The sequence below is a fragment of the Andrena cerasifolii genome, chromosome 14 (genome assembly GCF_050908995.1).
Source record: "Andrena cerasifolii isolate SP2316 chromosome 14, iyAndCera1_principal, whole genome shotgun sequence".
Lineage (NCBI taxonomy): Eukaryota > Metazoa > Arthropoda > Insecta > Hymenoptera > Andrenidae > Andrena > Andrena cerasifolii.
The window spans coordinates 4408132-4420671 of record NC_135131.1 but is presented as its reverse complement, the minus strand read 5'-3'; the positions used below and the strand labels follow the sequence as shown (position 1 = coordinate 4420671).

The 12540-nt window shown below is 40.9% G+C and overlaps 1 protein-coding gene across 4 annotated transcripts in view; it reads right to left on the bottom strand.

Moving 5' to 3' along the window:
* LOC143376530 (neurotrimin) overlaps positions 1 to 12540 on the bottom strand; it is a 266194-nt gene that overhangs the window by 120972 nt on the left and 132682 nt on the right. For 2 of the 4 annotated variants that reach the window (XM_076827002.1, XM_076827005.1), the window contains exon 1: positions 683 to 813. The exons of the other annotated variants lie outside the window; for them this stretch is intronic. In XM_076827002.1, the coding sequence (XP_076683117.1) occupies positions 683 to 761 (79 nt within the window). In that variant the 5' untranslated portion in view covers positions 762 to 813. Of the gene's footprint in view, positions 1 to 682; positions 814 to 12540 lie in introns of those variants that run through there. 4 annotated transcript variants of the gene reach the window in all.

The following is a 12540-nucleotide window of genomic DNA, read 5'->3' as shown; positions in this document are numbered from 1 at the left end:
ACTTCGGAGCAACTCCGCCGTAACATTCCGCCCCCCCCCCCCCCCTACCCCTGACTGGTCGCGTACGTATATTTGGCCCCATGCTTCCCTCGATGCCCACGACCTCACTGACGCGGATAAAACGCGATCCCCGCTCGCCAGACTCTGCTGTTCGCACCTACGTGCCGTGACTTGCAAAGCCATAGCGGCTAAACGCATTCGAACGACGTGCGAGAGGGATATTCTCGGGGGTGCTCCGTTTCTTCCTCGTCACTGATCTGTTCACACTGCCGCGCACCCCAGGTATTTACATCACTAACGGCGCTCGGAAAGTATACTCAGCACATCCCTCAACACCTGACTCGCCTGCACATAGGGGAACCCCAGCAATTTCGCCCTCCATTGTCCCCGCGACGCGGCTACGTCTCTGCGAGGCACGGTGCAACTTCGAATCGCGGGTGGAATCGCGCGCCGCGAAGCACGACTCCCCATGGCGAAACGCTGACGGACGGTGTACCGGGAACCTGTCGCCGGACTCGCGCGAGGATCTAGGTGACGAGACACGCCGGATGTATCCCCCGTGCTACGATCTAATCTACGTGGGCCTAGGAAGCGCACGTGTCAGGTTGTACGGTCCCCTTGTGCGTGCCCGAGGGCGAAGTGTTACCCGGTATTAACGGCGGGGTGGGCTTGCATCACTGACCTTCCACGAAGGCTGGACGGACGAGGAGCAGCTGCGCGACGACGTAAATCGCTGACACGGGGATGCGGTTCAGCGACATCCATCTAGGACTTGGCGTGACGCCGCGACGAGGAAGGACGACTCGCGCCGGAATCTCGGTGCGGACTGGCACACGAGGGGGTTACCCGGCTCGCCAGCGACGAGACTGGAAGCGAGAGGGCGAGAAAGGGGGTGGCGCGGCGGTGGGATCGAGGGGTAGAAGCAGAAGAACGGCGGGCGAGAGAGAGAAGGCATCCTTTCTCGATTGCCGTGAGCTTTAGGGTTGGTTCGCATGCGCCCGCTCGGGTTCACGTGCCCTCCGCCATCGCGAGCCGTAGGACCCGCCTTCCTCATACGAAAGACACGTTCCCCAGGATAGCGGAAAACACACATAGACACGGGTTCCGCCGTCGCCCTAAGGAATCCAACCGCGAAAGTCTCCCTTAGGACTGATAGACGGCCGAAAGCTGCCGGCCTCTCTGGCCTCGGCCGGCCAACCGTTCCGATGCGCAGTTTGTTTCGATGACACTTCTGGTATTTACCCGACGATGCTTCGACCAAGTTTTTTACTCTGTATTCCCTTTTCTTTCGTCCTCGCGGATGATGCTGCGAGTTCGAGTGATTTGTTTCGGCCGATCGAACGCTGGGTGGTTTGTGTAACGTTTGGGGTTGATTGGGTGGGTCGTTGGGCACTTGGGGGATGGGAGCTTTTCAGCTGGTTCCGTGGGGTGACAGAGGCTTTTCTTCGGGGACTGAATGTAAGCTTTGACGGTTGTAGCAAATTAGAGGGTTGGCTTTTGAAGTAATTTTGTGGTTTGGTCAGGTATTAGACGGTTTAGAAGATATATGCATTGGGAATTGGATGATCAGTGATAGTATTGCCATATCGAGATCACAGTATTTATTTTCAACCCCTTTAACAGTTTAGAATTGTGTTTCTCTAAGCATTTGTTAGTAGGTACGGGTTATGCAAGTGAAAATTAGACGCTAAGTAAAACCACAGATCTAGATATATAAAATCAATATACCATTGACAGACTGACTCAATTACTTATTGACTCATCACGATTTCTCTGGAACCACTGATTCTATGAACATGGAAATCGGTAGGTAACATTAACTAGAACTTTAACTTCACTTCATTGATTAAGATTTTTAATTTCTTTAATTATTATTCCAATAAATTATTGATTTATTCCTTCACGAATGAATTTTACATGAATATTACTCAAAAAATTGATGGTCCTTGAATTTGAATTATTAACAAAAATCTAGTTTTACATTAATGTAATTATTTTTAATAGAACAATAAGAATAATTATATTAATAAATTTATTTGGTTTGTTTTTATTTGTATTTATGGTTGATCAATAAATACAAATAAAATATTTATTCACTTTGTTATAGTAGGTATCTAATTATATAATAAACGTTTCTCAGACTCAAGCGGCTACTGCTTGTGGTTTCATCGCTAAATCAGTACATGACAGCCACCAAGTTAGACTCAACGTTTCGATGCACCTAACAAACGAACATCAACCTAAATTTTAATTAGCCTCGCTTACGTTTATGTGCTTAATTCGCACAATTCCAACGAAAATTCTCTATCAAGACCGAGTAAAAATAGCCTGGAATCACTTCTTGGTCGAACGGTGAAAAAGATTATCCACTTTTCCCTGTCAGATGGTTAGATTAGGTTCGTGATTCAGATTCGCGGACCAGGCGGGGTGCAGGGAGTGCTTTAACGGGCTGCCGATCAATCAGTCGATATTTCTAATCATCGGTTCTTTTCGATGAAAGTCAGGTTGTAACGGTTGGAGAATGCTTGACAGGGAAAACTTCTCTTTTCACTTTAACTCTACAGAATATATGATGTTTCTTTAGAATTTCTGTAAGCAAAAAGATGGGAAAATACCATATAGAGTAGAAGATATAGAAATCTAAGTATCTCCAAAGATATTGCTGAAGTTTTTACACTCCTACGGTTAGTTTCCTATTTTCTCCCTGAAAGTCTCCAAAAATTTCAGATTACTCCATTTTTTTTTAAATACTGCCATGTCTCTTTACTGTACATGATTATGTCTTTTTAACCAACTTCAAAAAGGAGGAGGTTATAGATTCGACCCGTATGTATGTTTTTTTTTATGTTTAAACTCCTCAGCATATGGACGAATTTTGATGATGTTTTTTTATTCGAAAGAGGGCGATGATTCGGTGGTCCCATATTACAATGCATCAATATTGGCTCAATACTTTCACAGTGCTAGTTAATAATTTGTATCTCGTGTATTCTCGCCATTTAAAGTAGTTTAATCGAATGATTTCACTGCAATTATTAATTCAATACTTGTAAACATATCGCTTATCAGTTTAACGAGATACTAACATTTCACTGAAACACATATTTTTAATTAAACACGAATTTGGAAAGCAATATCGTTGATGAAACAAATATTTAAACTCATTAATCTTTCCAATCTAACCTAGTGACTCCAAATCGATATAATTTCCACCAATCATTTATAGGCGACTACTCAACAATTCTACATCGCAATGAAATTAATTCTAGCCCGGAAAAAATACGTCAACTTTCAAACTCACCATTAATAAAAGATCACCTACTCCTAAACACGCGACATAAATAATCGTAACCGTAATTTCGCCGCAATTTCCAAACCAAATTTTACATATCTCACTCTGACTTTTCTGATTTACGTTCGAGCAACCAAAAATCCGATTTTCGCTCACATTATCCACCCTTCATAATCATAATCACTGCAAGCGCTCCGCGAACCCTCGTCAGAAACCAACGATATGCAATCCCATCCCAAGGATTCTCATTGATATCAACCCGAAAACCCGCGATACGTCTCCACGGGATCGTTCCCCTCGAAACGATAGCGGATCCGCCTTCAAACTCCGCCAGCCGAGGTCCTGCCGATGGGGGAGAGGGGCGGAAGTCATCCGAAAAAGGTTTCAGGAAGAGTTTAAGCGTTTCACGTCTTTCGGGGAGCGTGGCATGCGAAGTAGCGCAAGTCATAAACCCGACCCGCACCCAGCGCGGGCTAGTATTCGTAACAGACATTACAGTACCTAACATCGCACTATTTCGAAGAATGACTTTAAGTGCGAGTGTACCAAAACTTTCGCGCGAGGGTGTCCTCGTAAACCGGCGAGAGATGGCTTCAAGGTGACGGCAGGAAGCGAAACGTGTTTCTAACTCCCCTGCACCTTGCCCCCTCTCACCCTGCCACCATGCCGCGACCCTCCGACTGTCTCCGCCGCCCCTGTTTCCACGCTTAACCCCAAGGCGTGTTTCTTTCTCCCCTCGCCGGCTTTCATTGGCGAGGTGAAGTCGACGAGATTTCCACCACACGGAGTACCGCGGGTTTAGACATCTTCATGCGCGTCAGCGATGCTGGCTGCTCCTTGGGTTATCGACGGGAATTACGGGAAAATATTGGGCGTTCCATTGTTTATGCCAGCCGAGCTGGCTGTGAGCTAATGTCTGTGCACTGGTGTAAGGGCTTCGTAATTGGTCGAACGATTGTGCGCTGAGAACTGTGTGTTTAGTGGGTCTTATTGTTTGGGGCTGCCCAATTTATAGTTTGAGATCGGGGTGGGTATGGAGAGAAATTTCTTATATATTGACGAAGGACTATTCAGGTTGGCGATTGAAGTGGATAGGTACCTACTGCGTGGCATTTGAAAGGAGAGGGAGGATATCTACGTTCAGTTAATCGATTGGAGGATTAGATATTTTTAGGTAGTTCGGAACTTCCGTTTCTTAAGGGGTCATTTAACTTTGATCGACCGAAAAATGAAGCTATTTTTAAAGATTTTTTTCTAAAAAAATACAACATTTAATGAAATAAATCTTTTTGGAATTTATTAAACTACTCTTATACAAAAACAAATTAAAAAGATTGTTTCTAATTTTTTTTTTAGGGTTTTTAATAGCTTCAATGTGGCACCTACAAAAAAGTGGTATGTCAGTGGCTTAGGTGATTTCCTGCCTCAGGGTTATCTGAAGTAAAAAATTCGTAAAGATTCTTAATCTGTATGAGCACCGCTATCGCCCTTAGTTCAATTAACAATTTTTGTCGAAAAATAACCGAGATTTTTCTCGGGGAACATTCGAGAAAACACTCTTTTAGGGAAAGTTTTCTTTTAATTGAGCTATGGGCGATAGCGACACTCATACAGATTAAGAATCTTTTCAAATTTTTTGTTTCAGATAAGTCTGAGCCGGGAAATCATCTACGCCACGATCTTAACACTTTTTTGTAGTTCTCACATTGAAGCTATAAAAAACCTAAGAAACAAATTAATACAATCTTTCTAAATTTTTCTTGTATAAGAGTAGCTTAATAAATTACAAAAAGATTTATTTCATTATATGTTGTATTTTCTAAGAAAAAAAATCTTTAAAAATAGCTTCATTTTGCGGCCGATAAAAGTAAAAGGACCCCTTAAGGAGGTATTATACCTTACGTAACGCTAAAGCAGGTCTTTGTAAATTTTTTCAGGAGAAATTATGAAGCAAATCATTTTGAATCTTTTTATGGCTTTATATTAAACGTTTGAATATTCGAAAAACAAAATTTATGCTAAAAATGTGCATTGTAGATGTCGCTATCGAGACATCTGAAATCGTGGTTACCGTTTTGCCACCAGAACATGCATCAAGTTGGAAAAATTGGAGCAAAAATTATTTTTGTGCCCTAACGAGTGTATTAATAAAAGCTGTATCCTCTTTTTGTAAAAAAATTCATAAAAGTGGCTTATTTTTCGAGCGATTTGACCGGATGGCACCCTTAAATTATGAATGGGGTGTTAAAACGTACATTTCACCAAAATACTCGCTGACATTGGACAATACTGTGCGTTTAAATTTGACGCTCTAGCGTGTTCGCGATTCGATTATCGGGGAACAGATGGAAAATTCATTCCAAGCCCTAATTAGAATCTGCTGGCTTTAAATAAGCAAACCGACAGTGGCAAAGGAACAGTGAATGGGAATCATTAATCATGAAAATTGCGCGATCTCACATTCGTGCCCGTAAACTTAATTCACCGCGTTCTATTAACGCGTGCCGCTGCGAAACTTTGCAACGCGGTTGGCTATTTTACAAGCGCGATTGTTATAACGACGACAGAAACGATAATCTGTTGAGCGTTATCGATTTATCTGCTCCGATACAATACCGGCGCGCTTTGTTTCAAACGCGTATTATAAAACTTATTAAACTTTAACCGAATACAAAATGATATCTCCATTAAGCATTCAGTAAGGCATTTTCAGAATTAACATGGAGTATGTACCTACTTCGACTGCCAAAACAGAAATTTCCACGCCCAGTGTAAATTTTTTAATAGATAACAGTAAAATGATAGAAATTAATGTAAATCAGAAATGCTGCAGATGATCAATTAGAAATTACACACTGCAAATTTCTTGCAGCTCTGCATTCAAAGACCCTTCAATTTTACTATGAATAAATAATCTGCTATTAAACTGTGTAGAATTAATTGGATAAGTAGGGGAGACCGGGGCTGGTAGGCCAGTTCTTTAATTTTTTATTTTTAATAAATTATGTGGACGAATATCATTAAACCGCTTAGTATATTTGATAGGGCATACATTTGGCTATCTCATTAAATTATTAAAGCTGACTCAATGTAAAAACAATTAAGGTATTTTAATGTTTTCTTAACAACAAGTATCGGGTAGATTGACTATAGGTACAATCAGTTAAGAAAATGTTATTAGCAACTTATCTTAGTGGTAATAAAATAAGACAATGTCACGAGAGTTGTTTCATTATAAAATATTAATTTTTTTCTTTCATATTTTACTCTTAAACTGAAAATTTGTTAAACTTAAACATAAATTATAATGTATTTATAACATAGTGAAACTTAAACAAAAAATAAAAATCGCTTTCTGAATAACAAAACAACAATTTAAACCTTATTAACGTTATTAGTCAACCAGCCCCGACTGATCATCTTGACTTCAATAATCTATATAACCTTCAATTATTTATGTGTAAAGAAAAATACTATGTCAATAGATCGTCTAATAAAGGAGCTTAAAATAGTCCCTTAGCATTTATTCTACTGTAACTACATAGACCGTGAAAAAATAAAATCGTTAAGAAAAAATATTTACTTACGTAGTCAATTTTTCCACAAACGCTAATAACTGTTGAAAAACGTGCGATCGCAGGGTCGGTCATAAATGCATGGCATAGTAGAAGTGACTTCTTTCTGCAGTAAATCTTTCCGCAGTAGAGCATATGTCGGTGCAAAATTATTAACAATTAGTCCACCTACCCCTTGAGACAACCAACCTCGGTCTTCCCTTCTCCTCAACTAATAATAAAATAAAAGAAAAATCACTTCACTAGCTTCATCATCGTGCTCTTCGGACAACCAAGGCTTATTCTAATTATCTAGGAATTGTTGTCATTAACACCAAGTAATTCCGAATTTATTTTAAAACATCAGCAAGTATCAGCGTTTCGCCCTCGTTTACGCGGTTGATGCATGTCCTGACTGTGATTGCCAGGAAATACGCGTTTAAGTTTACACCGTGTGCGCGTACTGGAATTCATAGTACCGTTCCAATGCCGTAATAGAAGCTCGCCAAGATAACGTTCCGCATTAGAGCTGGGGAAAAAGTGCTCCTCGAGGAAACCGTTATCTTAGGTGCGGCCATTTTAAGATCTACCGCGGATCTAAATTCAGGGTGGTTCTTCAGAATTTCAGATAGAAAGGCGTCATACATTAAACATGCCAGGGTCAATGAGAAAAGCCGCGCATTGTAGGCATTCCTTAATAGAATTAGCTTTTACCATTGAACGAATGAAACCTCTCTCACTGTATACCATCGTGACTCTCGTTTTAATCGTTTACAGCTGACTGGTATTGAATTGCATCGAGAATTTGGAAAGAAGGGCGTGAGACATGATGGGGTTTGAGAAGTGGAAGGGGTTGAATCGGGTATTCCTTGAATGACAAGAGAAATTAGGTATTTAAGCAGGTACGTACTATTTTTTGTGATGAGTAGAACTTTGATTCAGAGTTGGGTATTAACTAAATAAAATATTATTTAAATAGCGGATCGAATAAAAGTTACTTTAACTTTAGATTATTCGACACATGACGAATAATTTTCTTAACTTTTCTTCGTAATTGGAAATTTTGTTTAAATAATAATTTTGCCCATCTCAGCTTTGATTCAACGCTATTTTAATAGAAACTACTTAGGTACCTACTCGAAGGAGTATATTATCAGAGAATAGTTTCGTCCTTCAGCGTCGAAAAGCAAAGGCATACCGAAAATAAAAATACTCCTACGTTTTTATTGAATTCTGAATCCTGAACTAACAATTAAGATTCAATGAAATCGGGAGTTCTGGAATACGGTAGAATTAAGAGGGAGTAAAAGGAAGCACAATGCGAAATGAAGCTGTGGGAGCCGTATGCATAATGCAAAGTTATATCTGGTGCTTGCAAACATCACGGAAATGAACCCCATTCCTTCGATCGAGTACTGTATCCTTTGCGTAATCGTTCCTCAACGCGAGGCACAAGATACGCCTGCTAATGGGAAGTCGTTTTATTGCACATTGACATGAAATATCGACGGAATTACACATGTAATGTGCGCCCTATATCTCAGACTGTACGCCGGGGAGATAATTTTGTTGGCCACGTTAGACGTTATAACGCCATACGTACGCCTTGTAGCGCAATCGACGTGCAATAGAGTCAGACTTAAGTGTCCCGTATATTTCAATGCTGTACGCGTTATATCTCAGCCTGATTTTTTACCAGCAACGACAAAATTGATCAAAAGTGCCATTTGAAGCTTTATCTTTTCGATGGCACCAGGGGGGAGGGGGTGCAGAGGACGCAAGGGTGAAAAAGGAAAAATGAAGAAAAGAGGAAATAAAAAGGAATAAAATGACTACGAAATTTTGGTATTTGATTAAAATTAAAAAAAGAAGAAATTAGAACGTAATTTCTAATATAATAATATAATAATCTAATATTAGTGATTACACATTAATGTGTTAATGTGTATTTGTTTTATTTTTGTATCCTATTTTCTTTATCACTTTTATTATTATCCCTCTTATCGTGATTTCGTTCTGTGAAAAGATGTAATGTTTTTGAGCATTGGGAAATTGTTTGAGGCCCCACAGTATATCTTGCACCCGGGCCATTTTATAGAGAAGGCCGGCCCTGGTGGTCACGCGGGGTGTATTGCACCCCAAGAGCAATTTTCGAGTTCAGATGTCGTGCCTTTACGACTTCCAAAGGGGATTTAGCAATCGTGGAAAATCGCTGTTTTTCAACTACAAATTTCATCATATCAAAATTTTCGTTTCTAGAAAAAGACTATTGGAGCCTGATTACGCGAGTATTGCGAATATACAATTATCGCTGAAAAGTTAAAAAATTCAGAAATACGAAAATGCTAACTCAAAAATGACGCTGGAGTGCACTGAACCTCGCGTGACCATTTTGTGATTATAAGCTGCGACCACAATTAACAATTATCGTAACAATTAAAAGATTTTAGATTAAAATCTGGAAATTAGAAACGACCCATGCGTTCCAAACAGAGTGTCCCTTCGCAACATGTTATTCAAGCTTAGGTCACCTACATTCTACAGAGCTGCTTTTGGTGGCAGAGAATTTCTTCCTTTTGGACTTGCCTGTGTGTGACGTGTAAAAGGCAAAGCTGCTCTGCGAATATAACAATACCATAGGAAGTAAGGGGACGTATTAATTTCAAAAGCAACTCTGCGTGATTTAATGGGCAAAATTTTAATCACACCCTCTGCGAAAGGGATTTTATTTCTCTCTGGACTTCCCATCTTGTTGATTCAAATAGAATATGAAAAATTAAAAAAGTATTCGACTTCAAATTCGGGATTAATGTGAAGTTTACAGTCATTCTTCTTTTGCTGGGATACAAAGGGATCTGGAAAGTACATAAATGTCAGTATTTCTTTAAAATCACAAAGATTCATTAAACTGAGGCATGGTTTTGCATAAACGCAGCGAGACATTCGCGCATGGCACTGCGCCACGGTGATATTAGAATTCGCAGTAATTAGCATCGGGGGCAATTAAAATTTCCCCGTCATTATTCCGGAAAACGTAAATGCAACGTAACCGCGAATCGTTAACCTTCGTATTAACGTAAAGTATTGAATATCGGGGCTGCCGTTCGCATTCCTATGTAAACGTCTATAATCCCGCGGGCACTCACGCGGAATTTACACGCGCAGCAAGATTCCCCAGCAACAAACATCCATGTTCACGGCGATTTTTAGGACCCGCGTGTTATATTTGCCGATTGGATGAAACAGTTCTCATTAACAAGCGAGAAGCTCGTTAAAACCGAGAGCAATTTATTCTGCGTGCGCGATCACTTCAATATCCGAATGGATTCCCCGCCGTGGACAATTATGGAAACTGAAAGTACACAAAAAAAAAAAAGAAAAAATGTTACTGGCGTGTGTGCCTACCATTATTTTATACGCATTCAATCGCGGAAAATATGAGGGGGAATTAAAACGTCCTTTGATCTCTCGCCGTTGCCACGGAATGAAAGTCGGTTAAACTTTTATGATTTCGCATTAATGAACAAAGTTCAACTGCAGATTAATCTTTCGGGTAATGAAAGTGCCGGGGAAGTAACTTCCTGGCTGGTTCAATGAAAGTGCAGCGTCTCGAGCCCTGTTTCGCTGTGAAAATGGAAAGAAGTATTTTTACGAGCCACAAGCAAGTATCAGCTGATTGGCCCCTCGTAGAGGAATATATATTTAAGAGATGAATGGATTTAAATAGAATCGAATCGAATACCAGCTGCGGCGCAGCTTCCACCACCTTCAAAACTTTCTTCAACTCTGAGCAAATCTTACGCGACTGCCAGCAAATAATCCTTCCACTTCAGAGGAACATTAAGATTCAGAATGTATATAATTAGAGTGATCCAACGGGACATGTTGATTAAATATATAACTCGTCTGTACTGTATTGATTTTCTCGAAGGTGAGTATTAAAAGACGACACTTCATTATTCGAAGGCAACGATGAATGAAGGAGTCAGTTCTTTCGATCGAATTTGCCAAGTTGCTTATTATTTACAGAGGTGCGAGTAATCAGCTTTGAAGCACAAACATTGCGATTTAAATCCACACATTTGTAATTATACTTTGGACGCATGAAAAATATGATTCTATACAGCAAGGGATAATAAACATTTAACACCCAAAAACATTAAAATCCGTGCGTTAGTTTTTGAGAAAAAAAATCATGAATATAGAATCCCTCTTCGACCAGCTAAGTAGAATGGATCCTTAAGTGAATTATAAACGACACATTCGATTCCTCCCTTTTAATATTTATCCCGGGCTCGATCGTTAGACATTTCATTTGAAACGGGAGCAGTAACTCCGTCAGAATGACCTCGAAAGCTTAAAACGTTCAAAGCTACCACGAAACACGACTGACGCGTATTTATCACAGGCAAATCTTTTGAGAGCGTAATGAGATCCTCTCATTGGATATTGAAGTAAAGGTAAAAAGAAGGTAGAGCAGCAAACTGTAAGTATCCTGCTGTTCAACAGCATTTCGACCTCTGCTTAAGGTGCTTAACAAGCTTCTGAATCTTTTCATTACTTCCACTCGGTTTCACAAAGCAAACGCCGAGAACAAGTCTTCGCGCCCGGTTCCATTCACCACTCGTTAACCATCTCGCGGATTTGATGCCCGTTTCCATTAACTCGCCTTCTAGCGTCACACCTCGCCCACGCCAACAAAACCAGATGTGATATCACAAACGGTCACTTCAGTGGCGGATTTAACGAGTGGCCGATGAGTAGTTGCCGCCTGGGCCCCTGTCAGAAGGACCCACCAGGGCCCCATTTTCAAAAATGAAGAATTCTGATTTTAATAAAAGACTATAACTTATTTTTCTGTACTACTACACTTAGCCAAGAAGAGGGTACCAATAAGTAGGTGCATCGCCCCCGAATCTGAAATGCATCTCTCCCTCAGGTCTGGGGTCAGATGCACTTTTTCGAAGTTTTTTAGAAAGCGTATTTTAATACTAAAATAAAGTTTTTATATATTTAATATGTAATTTTGTGAAAGGCATCGAAATAAACAATCAAACTACATTTACCTAAACTTTCAGTTGTATTTATTTAAGACTTTTTAAGCAATCGAAAGAAAGTGGTGCGTCTCCCCCGAAATGACCCCACACCGATTAATGCCCAACGCAAGTGCTTCAGGACTGAAACAACCCCACCACCAAGTTCACAAGCTCGAGGCGCGATAATCGCCAATAAAATTCCGGTCCCTTTGAATCAGCCACGGAGGGGCGGGGGAAAAAAACCGACCCGCAGCAAATCGCAGCCAGAGGACGGCTGGAGGGACGTTGAAACTCTTAGGAGACGTTCGTCCCGCTAAAGAACTGGAAAGCTTATTTCCTGTCGGCGAGGCGCGAAGCGCATAATTTGATTTTCGCCAAGGGGGCAACCGAACGCTCGGCCTCGGATGGCGCCGAAGTCGACAAAAGGAGTTGGCTCGTTTGCTTTATTCATACCGTTCCGATGAGCTTTGTCGTCTGCCAGCCGCACTTTACACGCCCTAATGTCGGTCGTCGAGAAGCTAAAGAGCAGCACAAACGAGAAAACTTGGCTGAACTTCGTTAATAACCGCGCTGTTGTTTAACCTGGCCGTGTACGGGGCGCCGCGTCGATGGCCCCCTTTAGCCGCCCCCGTCCATGTATGGCCGCCTGAAACCACCG